Source organism: Larus michahellis, chromosome 5 (genome assembly GCF_964199755.1).
Source record: "Larus michahellis chromosome 5, bLarMic1.1, whole genome shotgun sequence".
Classification (NCBI taxonomy): domain Eukaryota; kingdom Metazoa; phylum Chordata; class Aves; order Charadriiformes; family Laridae; genus Larus; species Larus michahellis.
Window position 1 is genome coordinate 63,080,585 of NC_133900.1, and position 26,364 is coordinate 63,106,948.

A 26,364-nucleotide genomic window follows, 5' to 3' on the forward strand; every position below is an offset into this window, starting at 1 on the left:
AAAAATTGATTTAATTTCACACTAGCCTAAAAAGATTCCAAGCCAATGCACTTAGCATAGTAACCGTATATTGTACTTGTCTAGAATAATTTTGTATTTTAAATTGTTCCGTAAGGATTCAATGCACAAACCCTTTAGAGTCAGCAGATTTCATTTGGCATTGAATGGATACTAAAACGGATCTCTGAATAAATACTTCTCAGAAGTTCGTATTTTTTACTATAGACTTATAAAAGCATTACAGATTTACATTAGAAATCATTCAATGACCATTTATTTTTAAACAACTATATGTTAATACACTGATTTTCTGTTTCATTTTATAATTTATCCTTCCTCACAATATGAGAAACTACACAGTGGAATGAAATTCTTCCTTTTGAAATCAATGACCAGCAGCGACTGACTTCAGATATGTCAGAACTTGATTTGTTGTCTGTCTGTTCTATATTAGTTAGCTCTTTTTCCTTCATTTTGGTGTGTTATAGCCATAATAGAACGTAACACACCCATTGCAGGCAAAAAATTTGTGTAAAATGTTATATATGTTTTGAAATGGCACTTTCTGCATTATTCTGATGTTATACAATGTTTAATTTCATGACTTCTCTGAAATTAAAATGAGTATCATGCAATTAAAAAAAAAATAAAAAAATCCAAAGTGCTTAGTTGTTCGACTTCTCCAATTTTTTTAGGATTGCAATTTTAAGATGAAGGTGGAAACAGGAACTTACCTACTTGGTACTTTGGGTAATAAGTTGCCATTTGTCCACTACTGCATGATTGTCTCTTTAGCCTTTTTCTTATATTTGTATCAGTGGTCTCCCATTGTGGACTTTTTCTTTTGTTTATTCTGATAAGAACTTCAGAACTACCAGCAGGATTATCATCATGGTTTACACCACTACTTAATTTTCTGCCGTGGTCCAGCCTTTCAGTCACTTTAGAAGAATTAGATCCTTTAGATGTTTCCATTTCATTTTCTTGTTTCTTTAATGCATTTTGCTTAGAAGAATGGGACCTTAAAAGAGGATGTCTTTTTTCTTCCGTATAGGCCTGACTGCTTTTACTTTCAACAGCTTCAGGAGAATAAATGGCATTATTTAACTTAAATGAATTGTGCTGCTCAATATGGTTGATTTTTCTCAGAAATATTCTACAATCTTTAAAGGTTTTGGCTTTCCAAGTATTTTGAAACAGTTTATCTTGGCTTTGTTCTTTTCTAATGTTTTGTTGGCAACAAATTGTTCCATTTGTCTCTGCATGTGACTTAAGTATATTTGCTAAACCAGGATGTGGGTTAAAGTCAGAAGATCCCATCATCTGTTGAACAAATGCATCTCTGGCTTCATTTTCAGTTGGCAAGAGGCTACTCTGAGATTCTACCAAAGTCTGAGTGGGCTGGACTTCTACTGTATTTTTTTCCTGGAGCTTGAGTATTTCATCATTGGTTTCCCCACTTGTACTTTTAAACAACTGGCTTTGGCAAAAGAACTGTAAGTTTTTCTTTTTTGATTTCCAGCCTCCGGGAGCCTGATTATAGAGCTTTTTCGTTTGTCCCCACCTATCACGCGGTAACTTCTTAAACTCGTTTCTTTTTAATCTGGCTAACGAGAAATTGCTTTTCATATTTAAGACTGGAGACCTCACCATGTTATGCAATATTTGTAATTTCCCTGCTGGTTTTGAAGGAGAGGATAGTGCAAACTTTTTAAAGTGCTTTCTGAAAGGGCAAGTACTAAGGTCAGATTGTTTAGTTTCCATCTTTATCTCTCTCGTACTAACTACTTCTAAAGGATTGCGAGCATTTGCCTTCCTCACTAGAGAGAGAGACTGTGTTTCTGTAGTTTGCATAAACCAGGTGCAGAGTTCATTCATATTACACTTTTTCTGAAAAAGCATTTTTATAGGTGATGTTTCAAATTCTACAAGGCAGGAGTCTAAAGGGTTTGACATTTCAGTATTACAGTCTTGTTCAATGGGATCCCTTTTTTCACATATACATTTATCGAACTCATTTCCCCCCACTCGCAACCACGTATTAGTTATCCGTTCAAATCTATTATTTAGTTCTTCCAACAAAGTGTCACTTGAAGCGGAAGTAGCCCACCACCTGAGCGAGGGATTCGAGGAAAAAATGGGATCTGATGATACTTCATTGATGGGCCCAAGTTCACCATCCTTAAGATCCTTTTTTGCATTTCCTGAATTTCTCAGTTCTGAGGTATCTTGGGATGCTGTGCTCCGAGTTGATTGCCTGCGTTTTTCCTTTCGATCTTTAGCTTTTTTCAAATGGAGTTTGTAAGATTTATGTAGTAAGGCACTTCTACAAGTTAATGCACTAGACGATGCTAATGAGTGTAAAAAATGCAGTGAGGGTTTTCTGTCTCTAGCAGAATGTCTCAATGGAATTTCACGTTTTCTTGACACTGTTGTCATAACATTGTTTGTTCCATCCTCTCTAGAATCTTTCTGCATGCTCTTTACTTGACCCATATTATTGCACAGTTGATTTTTTCTCTCCTGTGGTATGTTTTTGTCTAACACATTCTGCTGTTGTAAAGGAGCCAAACAGTCGCTAATACTCACTTTTCTCTCCTGAGGTGAAACTCTGTTAACAGTCACTGATATGCCAGAGATTTTTACTTTTGCTGGTCTACCAGGTTTTCGAATGGTGGTTAATGGTTTCTTAATTGGCCGTATGATATTACTGCAAGGATGTGGTGATGCCAGGTTACTCTTGATAGGTCTGACATAGTCATAACCAGAGACCTCGCTTTCAGTAGAAGAATTCTGTAAGGCTTTTACTATTTCATTCAAAGCATTTTCAGTTTCTGCATTGTGCCTCACTTTGCTGTGGTCATTGGCAAAATTAGAATTAATGTGTTGTGCGGGCAGAATGCTGATTACATTTAGATTACCTTCAGAAACATGTCTCTTAGTTCTTCTTGACCTTCCAAAAACTACTGTCACAGTAATGTTTTTGTTGCTGTTAACTTCTTCCATTACCGCTGCACCAGATTTGGTACCTTTACCATCACTGCAAAGTCCAGATCTACATTCTGTGCTTTCAGTCACATCTATTTTTGGTTTTGGAGGCCGTCCAATAGGTCTCTTAACCTGTTTAACAACTTGAGGACCTATTTTCTTTGGTCTGCCAGGTTTTCTTTTCAAAACCGATTCACTGCTGCTGCTTGATTTCTCCACAACTTTGTCATTTTGTTTCGAGTCAGTTAAGTTAGTTTCACCATCCGGACAAGAGCTTGTAATTGCTTCCGCATAAACACAACTCGACTCTTCCTTGGTATCATTTTCATTGTAATCACAATCTTTGACACAGATTGCACGAGGAGGATCTCCTGTGGCCTGCTTGTCTAACAAAGTGTTTGCATGCCTCTGAAACAAACAAATATCTGTGCTTCCTTTCGAAGATGCAGCTGCAGATGTCAAAGTATATTTGACTCCTTCACTACTACTAACCTCTGAAACAAACATAAGCTTAATAGGACTAGAGTAGTTTAAGGGAGATGAGATCTCCTCAGCTTCTGAAGTTGTATGCAAGTCCCCATTATTGGAAGTTGAACTGGATGAACCAAAGGTTAGAGATTTTAGAAGGCCATCATTAATTTCTTGATCTATAACCATTTCTTGTTTGTTTGTTGTCACACACATAGTTTTGGTTTTACTGCCACTTGGCACATGTGAATGCGGAAGGAAGTTTTGTCCTGTATATCCCATTTCACTCAGAGTGAAAGGTAAGCCTCTTCTAGCAGCTGGGTTCATAACCTGCTCATAAGCATTATCTTTTAATTTTTGGCTTATTTTGTAACTATCCAGCAATGAGTTATTAGTCTTTCTGGCTAAGTTTATTGTATCTTCTAAACGCTCTACAACAACTTGCAGATTTGTGTCTCTCACAATTTTGCTTATATTTATATCACTGCATCTTTCAGCATGAAGTTCTTTATTTATTCTCATTTTTTCCAAACTTTCTAAAGACTTCTTTGCATTGGATGACTTTCTAAATACAATATTGTTTGTTACATACACTGAGTACCACCCAGGAGGCACAATGTTACGTTTAGTTCTGCTCAAGATTCCATTACTCTCATCCTTTAGAGGAATCTGATCAGTCTCTTTTAAGGTTGCACAATCTCCTTGTGTTTTTGTGAGTTTCGGCTGGCTGGCTGCAATAGCACTGTTTTCTGAAAGAACTAGAAAGCCGGAGCTGGTTGGAAAATTAGTAAGAGGTAGTTTGAAAGACTCTGTTTGGCGTACTGGAAAGCACATTGGTTTGGTTTGGCAATTCAAGCATGGATTACTTTCAAGATGTTGCAAAGCCTCATCTTCTACCACAGTACAGCCGTGTCTTTTGCTTGGATATATTTTATCAAGATGTTTTGTAGATTTCTTTGCATTTCTCTCAGAAATTGACTTTTTTCTCACAAGAGTTTCATCAAGGCTTGCAAGCTCCCTCTTGATTTGCAAAGACTGTCGCCGAATGAATGGTGAATCAGGAGAATTATACATTGCAAATAAAGTTTCCTGACGCTTGCGAAATCTTGTTTGGATAATGTTATTTTCCATTTGTTTATCATGTTGGCGAAGTAATTCCATAAAGCTGTAATCACTTGCCTTAGCATTATGCAAAAGAGAGGTTATGAAGTCTCCTAATTTGACATCATTTTCTGGTGCCCTGTCACTGCTAGAAAGTTTTACAAGATTTGTTGCTATATCTGTAGTGTCTATTGATTTTAACTTTTCGTTAATGCGGTCCATTAAATCTTGAAAAATGGCAGAATGTTCACCTTTCTCAGACATCTCAGAATTTATATAGTAATTGTTGCTTTCTAGGTCTGTAGATAGCAACGTTCCATCTGAATATTCGGTTTCTCTTCCTCTGCATGTTTTACCTGCATATTCCAATTCTCCTTCGCTTCCTTCAGCTGGCAAGAGGGATGGAGGCTGGTTGATGGATATTTCAAGCTTGTTATTGTCTAAAGTTGGAAAATCTATAACTGATCCATCCGATGATTCAAATTCTTTACTCTGTACAGGTGATAGTGGAGGCGGTGATGGGCTGCGAGATCTATTTGAATTTTTAATGCTGTTCAAGAGATCACAATCCTTAGTTGAATAAGTACCTGCTGCTGCTTTCCCAGAATGCCTGTTACAATTTTGCGACTGTTCAGCACAATACTTATGAGAACTACATGCTTTGTTCACCATTGTCTTAATACATCCAATTGCTACAGCTTGGCATGACAAAGAATGGAAATCTTTAATACAGACAGACAGAGGTGGTAAACAAGTGTTTGGTCTTTGATTTTGTAAACAGCACCTTTTTGTCAGCATATGTCCATTGCAATTGCAAAATGAAATGTTAACATCCTCTTCAGTAAGGGAACTGGGAGGTTCAGAGTGGACCAAATGTGTTTGCTTGCAACTGCAAACTATAGGAACGTTTTCATCTTGTATTAAAAATTTTAACATAGCCAAAGTCTGTTGCCAGTGATATGAACAAAAAGACTCCAAAACCTTGTTTAAGGTTGATTTTCCTTTTTCCAAATTAGCTGTTTCCTCTGAATTTGCATCAGTTGTTGAGCTTGAACTGAAAATGAAAACAAATCAAAACAAAATATAAATTACAGTAAAACACCATATCTAATGTTTGTTACAATGGTTAAACTCAAGCCTAAAAATCTGAAGTTTGCAAAACAGTTCTGTTCTATTTGCACTATTCAATCATTCTTGCCAGTGTCACTAGCAATGATGTGCATCTTATTTATAGAAGCGATAGCCCTACCATAAGAAAAATAATTAGGAAGAAATTAAGGGACAAAAAGAATAGTCTGAAACAGCTTCTTGTATCTAAATGCAATTACAATAACGTTAACTTTCTGATATTTCAAACTACCTTAGTAATGAACGAAGGAAAACCTCACCGTGAACCCGGTACGCTTAGTGTTACTCCCATTTCACAAACTGAGGCACGGAGAGGGTAAGTGCCTTGCCTGAGGTCACAATTCAAGGTTGTGGCAGAGGCAAGAATGGATCCATCTCTCCTGAATCCCACCCTAAGATATTCATATACCAAAGTGTATCGAATGCTCTTCAGGATACTCTTAAAGATCCTTCTGAAGACATTTTTATTTAAATATTTATTTTTTAAAAATACTTAATAGGCTAACAGAAAATGGAAAAAATAGCCACTTACTACTGTTACTGTTCTTTGCAGATAAGTTTCCCTTCTAGTATTTAAATAAAATGCAGTGGTGCATCACAGGCTCTTCATTGCAATATATTACACACACATACACACACACGTGCGCACGCACATACACACACACACACAGATTCCCTCATTAAACAGAAACAGAGGTAATCACCACTGGAATAAATAATTTCTGTGATAAAGGTTAATATTCTTTAAATCTCAAATACAGGGTAGGCCTATATCTAAATAAGACTTCTGAGCAGTTGTTCTCAAAAGATATTAATTCAAAATAAAGGAACTTATAAAATACTACCTTAACTATTTAATTCTTATAAGTTATTAAAACTAATGTCACTACTTACCTAATCAATCATTTATATTGAAAAGCTGAAAATTTCCCATGGTAGAAATTAATACAGATATTTCTTCAATTAAATACAAAATCCTTATGCTGGATAGCAACTATCAACAGATAGTTAACATTTCAAATGTTTTACCGAAACCAATTGCATGCGCAGAAAATGTTACAAGAATTCTGTTTTAGAAAAGTATGTATTGTTTAAACATATCACCAAACTCTGAACATGACACTAACTTTTTGCCCTACTATTATCTCCTATAATTTTTTTGCATTTAAGCCTGTACTTTGGAGAAATTTCATTTTGATTTGGTTTACAACTGTATTGATCAAGGAACAAATTTAAAATTTAATATGTTGTATTTATATGAAGTCATCTATTCATTAATTAGATCATACCCAATGTTATTAGCATCAATAATAACTTTCAGATTCAGGTTTCTTACTGGAAGTTATACATTCAAATTTGTATTTTTGTTGTCCCACGCAGATTTTAAAGTTTAGAGCTTAAAACCAGCCAACTATGCTTAATAATTCCTTATGTTTTCTCCTTCTCCTCTAATATTTAGTATGAAATGGTATCTATTAAAAATCTAGCATCTAGATGATATTAATTCACAAAAGAGTAAGATAATTATATGATGGCGCTAGTTGAAACTGCAACTGAAGCCTTAATAAGAAAAATACCCCCTTTTACTTGCAATTTACTTGCCATTTAAAGTAAAACCAGCTTTATTCAAGGGCATGTCATTGTCAGGATTTAACTGTTTTTGAAATGCCACTACACTGAGAAGAATCGGAGTGTTACTCAGTCCAACAAACTCAGGAGTCACAAAGTGTCGAAATGTATCGCTACACTTGTGAAAACAAAGCTTATCCTAGTAACACAGTTATGGGTAAATACTAATTATCCTCCCTGCTACCACAACTTTAAATAAATAATGTTTTGAAAGGCTAGACAGAGAAAAAATGAACATGGCATTAGGTTTTCAATATTTTGTTTGTAAATCACAGTAAATTTGTTAAAATACTGACTTGCTAAAAAGATTAATATATTACAGTCTTTTTAGACTGAATCTTAGACAGCTGCTGTTTAGACTTACGAGGTACGTCTAATGGAGCTTCACTGGAGAGCTTTAATTGTAGAGAACCTGTATCCATAACGCTATTTAAAATATGCTCACTGCTGGAAGAAACTTCCAGAGACTAAGAGCCTTCCTGAAGTCAGTTACCAAAATTTCCAAAGGCCTCAAAACTGCTTTGAATTTGCTATGTGGAGATCAACCTGCTGTATGAAGTGATATGCTGGTTATCACAGACATACTGGATGTTCTTCTAATACAATTTCTTTCCTGGTTATCTACCCTTGTGTAACATCTATAATCTGCTTTCCTTAGTGTGGGTTAGTTTCTAAACCTGACAGACAACTTAACTTCATCTATGCTATTGTAATAATACCACGCTCCAAATGATCTTCCAAGTTTGTGAAAATACATCAACCCTTTACTCGGTCGCCATTTGGGAACAGAACTTACTAGGCAAAAAAATTAAAGCGTTAAAGCAACATATTTTCTTTAAAGTGTCTCCCTATAGAGATGTTTATTTAAACAAACTACATTTTAGTAGCTTTTCAATACAATTATGGAATTATATTTAAGTTTTCTGTGACTCCTTCCTATAGAAAGCCCTTTAAATTTGTGTTGTCACACAGTAGTTCAGACTATCCTCAAAATAAAAGGCTTAAACAATAATTCCACAGAAGGAAGAGTTATCACTTTCACAACTGCGTACTTCCTTCACAGAGCAGTCTTTCACTTCCTACAAATCACACACAAAGAGATGGCTAGAGTGCATGGGTAGGAAATGGAGGGGTTGAGAGGTGAGAGGATCAACGCGCTGCTCCCCCAGTACCTTTTGTGCACACTATCTCTGGAGACACAAGTTAAGCATGGAATGACATTATTTCCCTGCTGGAGAGCAGGGGCAGTTAATACCATGGAGCCGGGATTGACTGGAGTCCAAAATCGTCAAAAAGGCTAAGATGTGATAAAGTTACATACTAGCCTTTCAGCATACCATTTTATGTCTAAAAAAGTAAACCTTTGCCTCCTCCACAAATCAAAAAAAAACAAAACACCACACACCAAAAACCAAAAAACCCCAACAAACTATCAGGAAAGAGCTCTATCAGAGGACTCCCAAAAGATTTCCTTCCCTAACATTCTACCCTCTGTTGCCTCAGGCACAGACAAGACAGATCAATCCAGCAACTTCTTTGCAGACTGGGAACAGGAACAAAACTGGGAACAGAACATCCTTTCAAGTACTCATATGAACAGCATAGAACTATTACAGAAATATGAATTTAGCTTATAGAAATGTTTGTTTTCTGAAGTTACTAAGTAAATAAACCCTTCAAAAAAGCTATTATGATCTGTAATATATAATAGATAATTTTTAGCTGCAAACTGAAGGATGTAACTGTTGTAAAATTAGTTTTCCAAATTTCTTTCCATTTATGAGTAATGCATCAATTCTGAGAAATCATCCTTCCTTAAAGCTGCTGTTTCTGATATATAAAATTCTCATAGTAACTTAATTGTTACGTGCTTAATTTGTACAGTTCTCGATCTTATGCCACTGCTAATGAACTTATGCCTCAGGAGTAAGTCAAATGAGTCAGTGTACAGGTTTTTGTTTCTTTCTTTTTTTTTTTTACTGAATGAGCAAATCAATCACACATCAGTGTTGTAAATTTATGTGCAAAAGCATTGAAGTGCTTTACTACAAATTACAACGTAGAAACACGTTAACTAAACAATTAAATTCATACAATCAGATTTAGGAATATAACAACACAAAGAAGAAACAGAATTACAGTACATTTACAACACAAGACAAATACATGGAATTCATTAGAAAATATTGTAATAAATAATTCATGAATTATAGTGCAATTGATTTATGCATAAATATAACTAATTGCCTAAAAATCAGTTGTTAACAAAAATCTGTCAAAAATCAAGGCAGCCACAGAGTTTTACTAAATTACTGCGACAATGGAAATACTGCAATTAAAAAACAAATACAAGTATTTGTACTGTAAACAACTAAAAAAATCAGTCTCACTAAAGTTAATATACAATTTAATATAAAATTGTCGTTAGCTACCAGAAATGGTTTAAACAGCTTTACTGAGCAGTAGTTCTAAAAACAGAGGCACTGTTTTTTAATATAAAATACTTGAGAAACATTCAAATAAGTAGAAAGCATGTAGGGCTTGCTTTCGCCTTCATTTAAAATTCTGCTGAAACAGGAATTTTCAGAAATTGTCAATTACTAAGTAGTGACTGGCAACTGAATTTATAAAACAGTTCAAAATGTGTAATTTAAATGACATTTAATGGAATACATAGGGGTTGGGGAAGGAGAATCTACACATTTCCCTGCCTTTCCTTAGTTGTGTAATCAAAGGTTAGCCTAATAATTAGAAACAAATAATTCTGTTCCTTTAAACACTTACAGGTTGAGTATCATCTATAAACTATCAAAAAATATTTTAATATACTATTTCTGACCAAAAAATAAATACAAGTACTAAAATGTTGAAAATTAATTATAATATTACATACAAAACTACTGAGTACTGTTAAGTCAATAGTAAAATGATCCCTGATTTTATGAATCCTGTTAACTTTTTGGTCAGGTCATCTTTTAAATGATATAAAAAGAGTACTGTAACTTGCCTTCAGTATAAACTTCTGACTCAAATTTATAACATTGTCTGAGGAGTAGAAAACATCAGTATGGTACAAATATTAGGCAATGTATTGAAGCCCAAAATTTTTGCAAGTAAAACTGTATAAAGACAGATCTTGAAACATTTAAAGTTTTCTCAACTTCATTTTTCAGAGGGGGTATATTCATAAATTAATCCTTCTGGCCTTCACAAAATATGGCTTAATTCTTTTAAAATGAAAGATGACCCTGACATCTGCTGTTTTGTGACCTCTTTGTTATCAGGTACAGTTCTGCTTAAAAAAAAGGATTCATTCTGTAATATGCAAGTAAACCTTAATCACTGAAGAAGATTCAGTATAGATCTGAGAGACCAAAGAACTGAGACACTGGTTGTGCAGTTTCAAAGGACTATTCCGTTTTAAAATGGAAGTTGTTATTTTTCAGTAGAGTTAATAAATACAGGCTAGATTTTGCCATCAATATTGGAGTATGCTCTCCACTGAATTTAATGGCAAATTTACTTATGAATGAAATTACCTGATGTAGCCCATATGAATCTAATGTCCCATTTCCTTTAGATAATTAACCTATACACATGCAAATTTAAGTGGGGGAAAAAAAATGTCTTTTTCTATGCCAAATTAGATGCATACAGAAAAAATTACATTTTGAGAGGAAAAGGGCGTTGATGTTCAGTATTGAATGTATGAAGCAAGCCCCCATTCTTCATATGTAGACATATGCTTTGTGATATTAGACAAAAAAATTAAGTATGATATAAAGTCCAATGTGAATACTTTAAAATCACGTAAAAACTGCAATATGAAGGTAATTGGTCTCCCTTAAGTTCTATTAAAAGTTACGTATTTAAAGTGAACTGCCTAACTTCTAACTACCAAATTTATAAAGAATTTATATTATCGAAAGTTCAAAACAGCTTCATTGTTTAATATTTGTATTTCTATCAAGACCCTGAACTGCAAATTTGGTTATTAGCAAAATGATAATGTAACTTGGTATTCATTTTGATAAACTGAAAATGTTTTGAAATGTCACAGCAGCAAATACATTACAGTTACAGTGAGGTTTTTCAATAGGAGTGTGACACAATCCTTAAATAAATTTTAAGTAGTCATAACATCAACTAACCAGCACGTTTAAACAAAAAAACCCAAACAAACCCAAACCATTCTCAAGCTCATTCTGTGCATATTATGAACATGCTCTAAGTTGCATTCCAACTCTCTTTTTAAACCTTACAAGTCACCTTATTTGTAAAACTAAAAAGGAAAATTATGTTAAAGTTTAAATTATTTTATGCTCTTAGTACTCCATCTTATTTCATATTTAATAATTCTATAACTACAGTAATTTCTCAGATTTCATAAGTGTACACTTTGTAAACACCAATTTCTTTCTAAAACCAACAACAAAATTTTCTTAAAATGATAAAAAATGCAGTTTATGCCTGCTAAACACACATTTTTAGTAATGAAATGTTCTTCTTACTTGTATTGGATATTTAAGTAATGATGAACTCTTTTTTCTTTCACAGAATGTACTATATCCTACTAATACTTCACAAATCCACTTCCTCGTGAGGAACTAGCTTTTCAAAAAAATCCCTTGACTTGTATGATCTGAGTTACTTACAATTTATGGCAAGTATTCTGTGAAGTATAAAAGTCTGCTAACCCTTGGTTGTGTATTTCCATAATAAGATGGATTATTGAATGGGTACAGTGGTTCTTCACCAATTAAAAATTATGCTTCACATGACAAATACTTGTTTTCCCAAAACATCTTTATGCTATTGACTACTAAATAAAACCTGAATCTTTTCACCTATTTATACAAGGATTATATTAAATACACACTATCAGAATTAAGTGAGCAATTCTATAATTCTGTCCACAGTGAAAACCCTGAATAAAACTATTTTTCAAAAGGCATGTATGTGGTTTTTGAACTGTATAATTTCACGTCTTCTGTCAGAGTGAGCATATGTATTTCTCACACAGTGTGTGTATATAGACATACATACACACACACAAAACAATTCGCTAACAATTATTCTACACAGGCTTGCTACTATTTTTGCAGCTGCCAGTCCCTGAATCTGTCATATTAAATAAGCCAGTATCTGGTAATCGGAGTTTCTTCTTCGGCGGAGTCTTCAATGTTCCAGATCTTTCTTTTACTTTATATTCTAAAGTGCTGTGAGGTACCCCATAAATTCCTTGTGCTTTGGAAACACTCATTTTCCCACTCATTACCATTGCAATTGCTTCTTCCATTATTTCATGATCGTACTGCCGATAGCGGCCACGTTTTTTTCTTGGTTGCTTATTATCTTTACGATCCAAACTATCTTCTGTATTTTCTGAGGTTCCATCTACTGTCCCATTCTTAGCATTAAGACACAAAGGAGAGAGGTCCCCATGCAGAAAGTAGGAGTCAACACTTGAGTGAGTTACAGGTCCAGAACATTCAATTTTGTTCTGTTTAGGGAGTATATTTTTCAATTTTTGAAGAGCTGATCCTTCTAAGACTGAGGAGGTTTTAGAAACGTGGTACATAACATCCAGAAGACCGGCAGTATCAGACTGTGGTTTGGCCACAGAACTTATTCTTAGCTGAGGAATTTTTAATTGTACAGTAGGACTTGAAGTTTCATATTGTAGATTTTCACTTTTTTCTTTAAACTGAGTGACCATTCTCTGTAGAGTTAACTGGTGGAGGTAACTGGAAGCTGTTGGGAATTTTAATTCTGAGGTTTCAAGTAGACTGAGTTTACTTTTTTCTGTGCGCTCTGCTTGAGCTCTTGCCCACAAGGCTACTTTTTGTAGGACTGCACAAGTTTCTTTACTGTCTTTAAATGAATAACTATCATTGAAATCTCGAGTTTTGTTTTTAAAAGGTGCAGGCTTTCCTGCTGGTAAGGCTTCTAAGTGGAGAAGTAAAGTTTTTTGAGGTATGCCATAAAGTATGCCTGCTTTATTTATGTCCAGTGCTCCAGACTGAATGTCTTTCAAAGCTTTTGAGAGCAAACCATCTGCAAACTCAGCACTTCTTTCCACATAGTCCTCTCTGTGTCTGTGTAGTCTCCTGGATGGATGGAATGAAACGATGGTAAACTGATGTATGAGAGACTCTCACACAGCTATGGAAGGGAAGGGTCCACTCCTTTATTATACTCCTTGCTTCGGTAACATCACTGCTTCTGATACTTTTAAGCCTTTGAGATGTGGTAGTTAATGATTATCCTAGCAAAATGTTACAGTTCTGGTAGGACAGCGCGTCAAAAATCATACGGTGGCTTCTACAGCAGCCCTTCCAAGAACTTTATATCCTAGCTCAGTATTTGATAATATTCTCATGTGCTTGCTATATTCCCTTGTTCACATGCTTGCAGCGCAACACTGTTATAATTTTAATTATACAATTAACGTTCCATTAAATACCCAAATCCTGAAGGAGTTTTTGTTAGTAGAAACGTGACGTTACCGCTAAACAAGTAATAAAAGAGTCAACCCCCTCATAGAAAATTTGCAGCAATAAGTACATAACTACACACATACATCCCAGACTTACACAAAACTAGGCTTACTACAACAATAAGATAAAGTGCTGTAGTTAACAAGTCCATTTCAGCAAAATAAAACACAGTTTTAAAAACTTCTAGCCACTAATTCCATCTCTCTACTTACAAAGTCGTATTCATTTTAAAACTTCTTCAGATCAGCAAATTAGTGAAATGCAATTTTACATCAATTCAACAAATACTGCTATTGTAGTCCTATTCATAATAAGTTATTCGGTGAGACGTACAGGTGACAAAAAGGATCCTGCTATGGCTAGTGGATGGGAGGATGCCAAGATCATAACAAAATCCAACAAAACAATGCGTTTCACTAGTTTTGTGGTAGCTTTCAGCAGCTGCAATAACGTTTTTCTTGCTGAATAGAGAAATTTAACCATTTGCCACCACACACCATAGTCAGAACCATGATGTAAGTATAAGTGTGATGATTAAGAGCTCTCTCTCACGCGCGTTTGCTCGCTCTCTCTCATATTAAGGAATATTATAGATAATAGTCATTTAACTTGTTCATGTTAGTTGAAGAATATTTTAAATCTAAATATTAACATGGTCTTTTTTGTCCAAAATTGAAGTTTCCTAAATAAGCTCTGAAAGAATATATTTACATTTTCTTCTACTATCCTATTACTTTTAATGTGTTATGTAATCAATTTTCAGTTCATTTTTAGTAACATGAACTAAAGTTTGGTGATTGTTCTGATAACTTTTCTTTAAACAGAAAAAAAAGGAAAAAGACAAATGAAACATATGATATATACATAGACACACACTTATGAGTGACAAAAATTCTTTCAAAAGCAAAATAGGAACCACACGTGTGTGTCAGTATATACAAATATGTTATGAACATAAAATCTGACTTCAGAGAAGAGAAACCTGGATTGTTTTTTAGATAAGCCGAAGAGAGTCCTAAACGTTGCTTACCCAGACACTGAGTTTTCAGAACACAATGGATCGTATTTTGGTTCGTCCAACCTTGCGCTTTTCTTTGTAGAGAGATCTAGCACTCCATCCCCTGCAAAGAACGAGTAGGGATGACAGCAGTTGCTTAAAGATGATCTCAGAAATTTTGTTAGCAAATGTTTGTACCTGTGGCACAATTTTTAAGCAGTTACTTTATCTTGTAAAATTTCTGACATCTTATTCCTTTAACAATGTCAGCAAATGGTTTTATATATTTGATTTGTAACAAAAATTTTAGAATTAGAATCAAAAATAAACCCATCAGAAATAATAAAATTTAAAAGAAGAATCTGTCTTAAACAGAAACATGCATCTGCTGTCCTAAAAATCACATAAGCATATATATTGCACTGTTTACTTTCAAGGCAACCAACACAAAGTACTTCACATTATTATTAATATTACTATAAGTGTATTCATATTTACATACTGTAAACAAATAAGCCTGATACTGAAGTTAAAACTGACATAACTAAATCATAGGCCTAAAGGATAATTTGGACTACTAGGGATCTCAGGATGTCTCTAGACCAACCTCCTGGTCAGAGCAGGGTCAGCTATGAGACCAGACCAGGTTACTGGATGAGAAAGTAGTACCACAATAACTGGGAAGAGAGCTTGAGCCCAATACAGATTTTTAAGCATGAGACCTATGTCATTAAAGGTTCTAACAGTATCTTTATACATATGCCCCTGCCGCCCCCACATATATAGAAAGACCTAAACTGAGGTGGGAGTCTGCTTTGTTAACTTGCTGGCAAATGTTAAATTCAAGATTTACAATTGGCTGTTGAAATCTATGGAGTACTGGAAATAGAAAACCATGTTTTTTTAAAATCCATATTTAAGAAAGTTGAAAATTAAAGAAACTAATTAGCACCTGAAATACTCCTTCTAGTTTAATTTTTTTCTTTTTTTAAAAAAAATCACATTTAAGTTACAGATAAAACCCCTAAATATATTTGATTTCATACCTTTCTTCCTTGGTTCTCTGTTTCAAACTTGGACTGTTTTGTGTGTCTGAGCTCTGTGAATCCAATTTTGAGTTTCAACATCTAGATCAACATTCAACTCTACAAATAACCTTATGCTAGCCCTTTTTACATTAGTGTCATTTTCATCTTAGTGTGTGTTATTTCTAAAACAGCAATCAACTGTACGTATTTTCCCACAGCCTCAGATGCAAACATAAAGCATTGGCTGAATAGTCCCAATGCCAACACTCAAGTAAGTAGTCAGAAAAATTGTTAGGATAGCTCTCCTTTATACCAATACTCCAAAGAAAGAGAGTTTTGTGCAATAATCAAATCCAGCTATTTGCTTTGGATTGTTTGTAACAATTTTTGGCTGGTTTTCCCCAACTATGTTTTATTATTTAAAGAAGGGCAAAGAGAGAAAAAGTAGCATTATAAGTCAGCATAATGGGAAAAAATACTTTAAATATGCCACTTGTCAAAAATGCTCCTTTTCTCCTGAATATGTTCCTTTAAAAGTCTTCCTTAACCCTAAGAAAGTTAAAGGAAGGACTAGTTAATGCTAATCAACCTTTCTGATGCAGTGATGTTCCAGAAGGAAAAGACAATTAAAAACACTACAGAAATATTCCACAGGGACTATTTGGCCTACCCAGCTGTAAGGTATTCTGAATCCCTAAGCTCACAATGTCCCCGAGTCCTGTGCAGACAGATTTTGTCTGCTGTGTTCTGTCAGTCATACAAAGTACATCTCCCTTTCTTAAGTGTTTGTGTGTTCCCTTTCACAATAGTTTCTCCATCTTCAGTTGATATTCATAGGCACTATGATAAAAAAAAGTTTATAAGAGATCACTGGACAAAGTCACAGGAGAAAAAAAACACTTTAAAGTTCACAACTCATCAAGTTATGACGAGCTAATCATCTTTCTGTATTCCATCTACAAAAAAATTGAAGCTAACTAGATTTTTAGGAAAAAAACCTCCCAACAAACAAACCCCGAAGACTCTCACAAGATTCTCTAATAGAATCTAACTAAAATAATTTTCATTTCTAATATTTGAGAATTGACTTTGACAACACAAGGCCACCAATAAGTTGAAAAATTACTAAAAAGAACACAGAATGGGAAATGCTGTCTCCTGAAACAAAATAATTAGATACACTTTAGGCCTCTAAAGGGTAAGCAGAACTGAAGAGTCATTTCAGGTTCAAGACAGTTGGTGCTTCCAACACAGTAAATGTATTCATTCAGTAAGTATATGACGCTTCCCTAAAGACAATGCTTTATGGCAAGATGATCCTCAGTAAAGAGAGTGAAAGAGAACCATGCAAGAAATTTGATGTACATACAAAATACCACATAAAGTCAGAACACACCAAGCTTTTACTCAGTGATTTCACTCAAATTAAAAAAAACAAACAAAACAAAAAAACCCACACAACCCAAAACCCCAAACAAAACAACACAAAATTGATGTAGAAAGGGCTGATAAATTAAAAAGATTAATTAAAAATACACAGTAGTTCCTGGGTTTGGTAGATCTTCCTGCTTTGTAGTTAGTATCAATTGTTATTATTATAACAAAGGAGCAGTGGGAAAGTGAGAACATTTGCTATAAAACTTTAAGACATAATGAAATGCTACCTAATGAAATGAACATATGTATATATACACAGTAGAGACATTCACTTTGGTTCATTAGGTACAAGATGAAAAAGTTTGCAAAGAAGCATCCTACAGGTGGACAACGAACCTTGAAAAACTGTTACTTGCAAAGTATGAATAGTTTCTGTTAAACTGAGACAGAACTTTCTATTACTTCTATCAAATCACTCAAAATAGGTATTAAGAACTGAATGACATCAGGAACAGAAAAACCACTCTGTAAGGTGGTTTTAATAAAAGACATGGAATTACTTCCCTTCTTCAGCTGAACCCATGACTACTAAGATGACAGTCTTCATAAACAATACTACCCAACATTGAATAACACAGAAAAAAATATTAGAAGTTTTTCAGGCCTGCTGCTGATGGCCTCCTAATGAAGTTATTTCTGTGCAAATTAAATAATTTTCATCTTCAAAGAAATGGCTCAACCTCTGGCCTTTGCTTCGCAGCACCAGATCATCAGGTGCAGCAATACCAAGATATAACTAAGCGTAATCAAAGGTCACCTTCAAAATAATCAGGACCACAATAACTTGAAACTGCTCCAGAGTACTGATGGTAGAGAAGCAGGGACAGAAGAAAAAGTAACAGAAACTGTATGGGTCACCCTTGAGTTCCTACAACTGGTATTTCTGTACCTATTCTAGCAAACTTCTCAGGTTTTTTTCTGGGTTTCCGGAAACCTCTCACTATGAGAGGCTATTATGAACCGCCTTACTAGGTCAGACAATCCCCTCTACCCAGTCCGCAGTTTCCAGGCATGGGCAAAACTCCATTCCTAGCACAGGAGAGCACATCAGCCTGCACGCTACCTGCAGCTCATTCCCCTCCTGCTCCCCCAGTAGCTGGTATCATTGGATCAAGGATCTCAGAGATATATCCTTGCCTACTCTAGCTTTAGTTCTGGCCTTAGTTCTGTTAGCTGGGAAGTTGTGCAAGACCTTTTTTGAACCTAGCGACACTGTCCATCTCCACAACTTCCTGTCACAGCAATTTCTGATGTTCACAAACTGCTGTGCAAAAGCTGCCCCATATCTGTTTTTCCCTTCCAAGAAGTTTCAGTGAGCCCTGCCTGGTTCTAATTTTGTGAGATTCAGTAAATAACAAATCTTCCTTTGCCTTATCCATAATACTGTGGTAAACCTTGATAAGATTTTTCATAGCAAAAAAATGACACTGTCTTGCCTTCAACAACTTTCCTGATGATGCCTTGCCTTTTGCTGGTTATTTCCTGTGCTGCTGCACACGGAAACAATATTTTCAGAAAACTGTTGGAAAGAATGACAAAACCTTTTATTAATTCTTAACTACTGCTTTGACTAGCCCCCTTTTGCTGACCAGATGTACTATTTTGTAAAATGAAAAACTGCCAGATGAAAAGTATATAGCTATATATACTATCTGGACTTCTGTAAGACCTTTGACACGGTCCCCCACAACATCCTGCTCTGTAAATTGGAGGGATGGACTTGATGGGTGGACTGTTTGGTGGATGAGGAATTAGTTGGATGGTTGCATCCAGAGGGTAGCAGTCAATGGCTCAATGTTCAGATGGAGATCGGTGACAAGTGTTGTCCCACTGGGGTCCTTATTGGGACCAGTACTGTTCACTATTTTCATCAATGACATAGACAATGGGATCAAGTGCACCCTCAGCAAGTTTGCAGATGACACCAAGTTGAGCAGTGCAGTTGTTACACCTGAAGGGCAGGATGCCATCCAGAATACCTGGACAAGCTTGAGAAGTGGCCCTCTACTCTGCTCTGGTGAGAGCCCACCTGGAGTACTGCATCCAGCTCTGGAGCTCTCAGCACAGGAAAGACATGAACCTGTTGGAGCAAGTCCAGAGGAGGGCCACAAAAATGATCAGAGGGATCGAACACCTCTCCTATGAGGACAGGATGAGAGAACTGGGGTTGTTCAGCCTTAGAGAAGAGAAAGCTCCAGAGAGACTTTACTGTGGCCTTTCAGTACTTAAAGGGGGCTTATAAGAAAGATGAGGACAAACATTTTTGCAGGGCCTGTTGTAATAGGACAAGGGGTAATGGCTTTAAGCTAAATCAGGGAAGATATAAAGATATAGACTACATGTAAGAAATTTTTTACTATGAGGATGGTGAAACACTGGAGCAGGTTTGCCCAGAGAGGTGGTAGATGCCCCATCCCTGGAAACATTCAAGGTCAGGTTGGACAGGGTTATGAGCAACCTGATCTAGCTGAAGATGTCCCTGCTCATTGCAGGAGGGTTGGACTAGATGACCTTTAGAAGTCCCTTCCAACCCAAACTATTCTATGATTCTATGTATTGGGTACCCATGGCAAGGTCTTGGCAGCATCTGTGAGGAGAGGCCAGGGGCTGCCCTGTGCTGGACACAGACATTTCTAGGCAGTTCCAACAGACCCACTGCAAGGCACCGCTAAGTCCAGCAGCCATTTGGGGGGAACCTAGTCAAGAATGGGCAAAAAGTGCTGGATGTAGAGAGAAAGGGAAGGGAAAAAAAAAAGGAATGAGAAAACAGCAGAGAGAAGCCCAATGGCAGAGAGAAACCATTAGGTACAGACTGTCGACACTCCACACTCCTTCCCCTTGGACCACAGAGGGGGTGGTGGTCACAAGGGAATGTGGAGTGAAGCTGAGCCTGGGGAAGGGGGGAAAGAAAGGTGGTGTTGTACGCTTTTTGTTTCTACACTATCTGAACTAATAATTAAATATTTATATTAATAGGCAATAATTTAAGTTAATTTTCTGCAAGCAGAGTCTGTTTTGCCCACAATAGCAAGCAGTAAGCAATGACCATGTCCTCATCTCAACTCACAAGCTCTCTTTCCTGTTCTTCCCACTTGCTCCCCATGCCATTGAGGGGGAAGCAAGCAAGCAAGCGAGCATCTGACAAGGAGCTTGGCTGTTAGCCACCATGGCAGCCAAGGAGGAAATAAACACCTTCAAGGTGGTAGCCTTGAACACCTCCAGGAATTGGGCATCTACAACTTCTTCAGTCACAGTGACAAAACTACAAGATAGCTGTAGAAAGTTCATGCAGCAAAATGTCACAAATTGCCATCTACCTTCTCATGTCTTCAAGTCTATAACAGATCAATGAAACAAGAAAATCTACGCAAATTCTCTTGCATTTTTCTGCTATGTTTACACACTGTCATTGTTCCTAGAAGACAGAGCAACAAGAATAAGCTTGTGTAGCTAAACTAACAGATTATTTATTTGTACAGCCTATACTTCTGCCTCTTGTAAGTCACTTTGCTCAGCAGCTTGAGAGTGATCAACTGTCCCATATCTATCAGCGGAAAGAAGCCTCTGCACCTAAGTTAGCTGCTGCTGAGAACGCTCCCCAAAGATCTAGCATCATGACTGCACAAGAAAATAGTAAGTTGCTGCAGGATACTCCAAGACTGTTCCTCTCTCAATGTTTTATTTTGCAAGGATGCTGCTTTTCCATTGGCTTAGTTTAGAGGACAGGTAATGTTGCAAAAATACACAATACCACCCTTTTTTTGTTAAATGCAGTGCACACAAAATAGTTTTTCTTTCACTAGACAGAGTGACCTTTTCAAAGTCTGAAAAGTCTTAAAGTTACATGGGTTAGGAAAAAAGAGTAAGATACAAGCATTACTGGAGACAGTTGCTTCTAAGTGACTGACAGTGAAGTAACTGTCTGATTAGTTACCAGCAAGGTGCACAGGAATTAAAGCACCCTGCTAGGTTACCATACTTCCACATGTAGAAGAAAGCAGAACATAATTTGGGACTCTGCTATCAGTCAGATGCCAGCTAGACCTACGTGGATGCCAGTGCTTAAATACTCAGTACTAAATGATTCAGTACCAGGGGTGCCAGCAGCTAAACTCCCACCCAGCCCCTCTCTCACTCCTGCCTCAACAGGGGTGGGGAGAAATTAGATAAGGGTCATCAAGATATATACAGGGAGATCACTTACTAATTACCATCACAGGCAGAACAGACTTGGAGAAAATTAATTTATTGCAAATTAAGAGAAAATTGGATAATGAGAAAGGAACAAAAATTAAGCACCTCCCCACCCCACCTTTTCTCAGGCTCAACTTCACTCCCAACTCCTCCACCTCTCTCCCCAGTTGTACAGTCAGTACAATTCCTCTCTACAGCTCCTTCCTCCTCACACTTTTCCCCTGCTCCATTGTGGGTTCTCCACAAGTCACGTTTCCTTCAGGAAATACCCAGCTGCTCCAATGTGGGGTCTTCCATGGGCTGCAGTGTGAACATGTGTTCCAGGAGCTGTACGGGAATACCTGCTCCACCATGGTCCTCTCCATGTGCTGCAGGGAAATACTTGCTCTGGTGCCTGGAGCACCTCCTTCCCCCTCCTTCTCTGACCTTGTTGTTTGCTCTGCTGTTTCTCACTCCTCTGCATGTCTGTCATTTTTGCTCTTTCTGAAATCTGCTTTCACAGAGGCACCACAAACCTCACTGATGTGCTCCACTTTGGCCTGTTGTGGGTCTGTTCCAGAGCTGGCTGTGCCTAGCTCAGGGCGGCCCCTGACCTCTTCTATAGATAGCCACCCCTGCAGACCTCCCCAACTACCAAAACCTTACCATGTAAGCCCACTACACAGGGGTATCAGGTCTGGAAGTGTCAGACCAGAAAATTTTGGGAGTACTTCAGAGATGTCCCACAGATACTGGAAGAAAGTAAGAAGCGTTCTTAAATGAAGTCAAGATCATTTGGACATCTTCAGTGGCAGAATCTTTTTCCAGTATAGAGCTAGTAGTACTTAACTCGGATCTGCTCCATGCAAAAAAACGGTTCTAGTGATCTGAAAAGTAAAGCTTACTCCTTCCTCTCAACTTAGAGTCCGAGAATCATTGCCATAGCAAAGGAACAAGACTGTCTATTTTATTATTTAGATCATTCATTTTAAAGACTAATACTGTAAATACAAAGCACCTACCTAAACAGAAAATGAGCCTGAAGTATTTATATTTAGGTCATTATCTACTTCAAAGGATTTGAATTAAAAAGATTTCAACTTCAAGGATCCATCAGAGCAATGTACAAATTTGAACTTCCTACTCCGTTACTGCCACTTCATTTGGAAATTGTAACAGGAATTATAAACAGCAATTAATAAAAAGAGTTGCACGACAGTTAAAAGACTACTAAGAAGGGAACCACGGCATAGCTTTTATGAGTCTCCAGACTCTTAGACACAGAATAATGTATTTTTAAAAATTATCTAATTTAAAAATTTCACAATTTCCCACTGTAAGCATGTAACACTTCAATATACGCAACATTTTTTTCGGAAAAGGACAAAAGTGAAGGGCAGGTAGAATAATAATACATTTTCCCTGACAACAGCTAATTGAAAGAACTTTTAATGAATCACTGCACCTAGAACACAATGCAAATAAAAAGAGCAGGCTGACTTTTTCCATCTTGATCTTATTTGCTTGTGTTGCTACCACTACAGTAGAAAGTGAAGATAGCTCAAAATTGCTACGTTTGTGGGAAACAGGAAGTGCCATACAGCTTCCCTGGTAGATAAGAAATCTTTCTCCAGCTACAGTCTTGTTTCAATACTTCCTCTCAATTCAGTAGCTCTAAACTTCACAGTAAGACTAGTATCTACAACGCACTCCAGCAAACATGGCAGTGCAAGTTTTGAGAATCTACAGTATCTTGCACAGTATAAAAGTTTTACATAGTAAACTATTATTTTAGCCTCAGATGTTTTGATGAAGACACACAGTTCTAAACTCGCCGTTTACCCTCATTGTAAGAACAATTCAGGTGATAAAAAAAAAAAAAGACTGAAATACCTAAATCTCTCTATACTTCAAGGTTTTTTTTGGACAAAAGATCAATGGATTTTTAAATAGCTGAGGGTGGCAGCAGAACTTTCTTCCCGTCCCTGCCCTATTCACCCTCTGCCTTGCCTTTCATTCCTCAAGGATTTATTTGGGTTCAATGAGGACCAGAACCTGTCTTTGGGGACTTTGCTCCCTTAGGAACATTTTAAACTAGTTCCTCTTTATAACCAGCTGTTGAAGTAAGCAACAGGCTACAGTGCTGATATCAGTAAAGTACTTTTTATTACCCTCGCAAAAAAAAAAAACCTGCTTCAACCTGGCCAATTAGAAATCTCTAAAATCTGTAATTCATCCACAGCAGAGGAATGTCAAAGCACAACAGATATTTTCTCAGGATTTAATCTGCACAAGGTATTCGCTAAACCCAGGCATGAACTGGTTTCTGCTGACCACAAAGAATAAATGCAGGAATTCCACAATTTCTTAATGCTTTTGCTGTCAAAGAGAACAGATGTTTAAAATTTAATCTAGAATAGGTATGTTTAGCAAGGTAAATCCATGCCAGAATTGTTAATTACACACATACAAAATCTGCTTTCTTCTGACCAAGGCACATTTTTTAAAAAGAGTAATTCTGCAGTTCTCCCGTCTTTTAACTTTTTTAGTATGGTACATGACATAAATGTAAACTTTTCCCTTTGGTCTGCAGTATTACTGGATTAACATGGATCCTTGTATCTGTGAAAGACAAAAGCTGCTTTTGCCACTGCTTTTAGTTGTGCATGACAGTCATAATCCTTCCTGAAAATTGCTGCTACTCCAAATCAAGTTCAAAGTTCAAAACGCTCTCGTGATTATAGTGCAATCAATTTTAGATAGCAATATTCTTCGAGGCAAAGAAATTATTTCCTTTTTGTAATTGATAGTGAAACAGGCTTTATTTTTCTTTTTCTAGTTTTACTCTCAATTAAGAAACTTGCACCGATCTATAATGACATGAGGTATGGAAATTTCCTCCCAAATTTATTTTCTCTTTCCATCATTCTAATCAGTCTGTATTTAAAAAAATCAGTGTCCATGAATTGACACAGACAGAATGACCTTTGCTCTCTGAAATTCCAGTATCTTTCTCTTTTCTCAGAAGGCTTCTTAACAGCCATTTCTTCAACAAAATCTTGAACCACTGTTACCCGTGACAGAGACAGGTGAGGTTGCTTATATTCAGTATTCTAAAGCTGAGAAATTCCAATGCCACTTATTTAACAGAGGCACTCAGAAATTAGAATATTTATCCACTAACACATAATATGAAAAGTTTTTTAATAAAGAATGTGAGGGTTTTTTGTGTGTGGTGGTTTGTGCGGAGGTTCTTTTGTTTATTTTTTTTTAACAGTTATAACATTTTTATTGGTGTTTAAATGAAAATGTGTGAGTTTATAAAACGTATTAAGTGTTAACCTGATGCAATGCCAATTTTCCTTCAACCTTATTTTAATCACATGGGATAGTTTTCTTTCCTATATACCGATAACTACTTTGGAAAGACAAAACATATAGATATTTGACACAGAATTTTTTTTTTTTAAGGGAATAAGATGTAATAAATGGCAACAAAACACATAAAGCAGATACAGAAGTTTACCTTGCTGAGTATTCTGTTCTTGAGTTCGATTCACAGTGAGGTCTAGAGGGCTATCCTGTTCTTCCTGAAGGGAGTTTTCCGTTTGGTTCATTTGGATGCTTTTACATATCAGACTTGGTTCAAACGATGAACCGTTTCTGTTCTCTTGAATTTTGCTACTTTTTGAAATGTACTCAATCGCAAACTGACGGATCATTTTTTTCATTAATTCCTGAGCAACTAGGGGAATGTTAGGATCACAGTTCTGAGGAAGATCTAGGAATAAAAAACAACAACACAGGCAACAACTGTATTAAAAAAACCCCACAAACTTAATTATTTTCTTCAAGTAAATGTCTCCTATAAGCACAATAAATGTGTGTAATAAATACACGTGTAATGAACATATTAATTCAGATGTCTAGTAAGTTTTTTCTTGTGAGCATTCTCAACTGGACATCACTTGGAAGAACATGTTTAGCATCCATCAGTAATTTTTACCTTATTCCTCTGTCATAGCATGCAGTCAAACTATGTGGGTAGATAAATAACGCAAGTATGGGAGTCAGAATTTGTATTTATTGTTGGTAAATAAGTTGAATTTTCATTTGCAGACTGTTCATAAAAAAATGAAAGTTAAATAAAGCTATCCATTAATAAAGAAGTTACTTTCAAAGAACAACTGTAACAAAAATAATTAAAGTGCAGTTCTACAGATCAGTCCTGTTCATAACATAGAAGAGTTGGACTTTGGAAGAGCTAATGTTAAAAAAAAAAAAAAAAAAAAAGAAGAGAGAAAACATTTGTTTCACCTACATATTACATTATAATCCCCATCATAGATTCAGGATTGCAATGTCAAAACTGATATGATGCTACTTGAAATGTCCCATACAAACTGTACTAATACAAGCCATTGAATTTTACAATAAAGTTCTAAATTTTTATTATAAAATCTTACAGGATTTTCAGGACATTTTCAAAGTTCTACCAATGAAAACAGCTGAGAGAAAAGCTTTATTTCCTATTCTAAACAGTACGTATCCTATTTTTTGTTTGTGTATGTAACAGTCCCATGAAAAGAAGCGTTTAATTTTAAAAACACAAAAATAATAGAAGTATCAAGCATGAGATATCTCTGACTTTATTTTACTATATTATCTGTCAGTTAGAAAAAAGTTAAACCTCTTATTAACAAGCATAGCTGAAACTACATTTGTGAATTACTAAAAAAAGAATCCTAACATAAACAGAAGTACCAGAAAGATCAACAAAATAAAGACATGTAACTTAGTATAAATAACAATGCAATTAAGAAACTCACTTAAAGTAAGCTGTGTTACTCATTAATGCAATACTGCATTAATGACTGCAATACCTCATTTCACAAGACAAGCACAAATGGCCCAT

The 26,364-nt window shown here is 36.0% G+C and overlaps 1 protein-coding gene across 7 annotated transcripts in view; it reads right to left on the bottom strand.

The window, feature by feature from the left end:
- Positions 1-26,364, bottom strand: part of LCORL (ligand dependent nuclear receptor corepressor like) — an 85,420-nt gene that overhangs the window by 15,000 nt on the left and 44,056 nt on the right. For 2 of the 7 annotated variants that reach the window (XM_074587686.1, XM_074587683.1), the window contains exons 5-7: positions 24,976-25,230; positions 14,845-14,935; positions 735-5,611 (exon numbers count right to left, since the gene is read on the bottom strand). In XM_074587686.1, the coding sequence (XP_074443787.1) occupies positions 735-5,611; positions 14,845-14,935; positions 24,976-25,230 (5,223 nt within the window). Of the gene's footprint in view, positions 1-563; positions 5,612-11,866; positions 13,425-14,844; positions 14,936-24,975; positions 25,231-26,364 lie in introns of those variants that run through there. The other 5 variants (XM_074587688.1, XM_074587685.1, XM_074587687.1 and 2 more) reach the window with 5 other exon arrangements.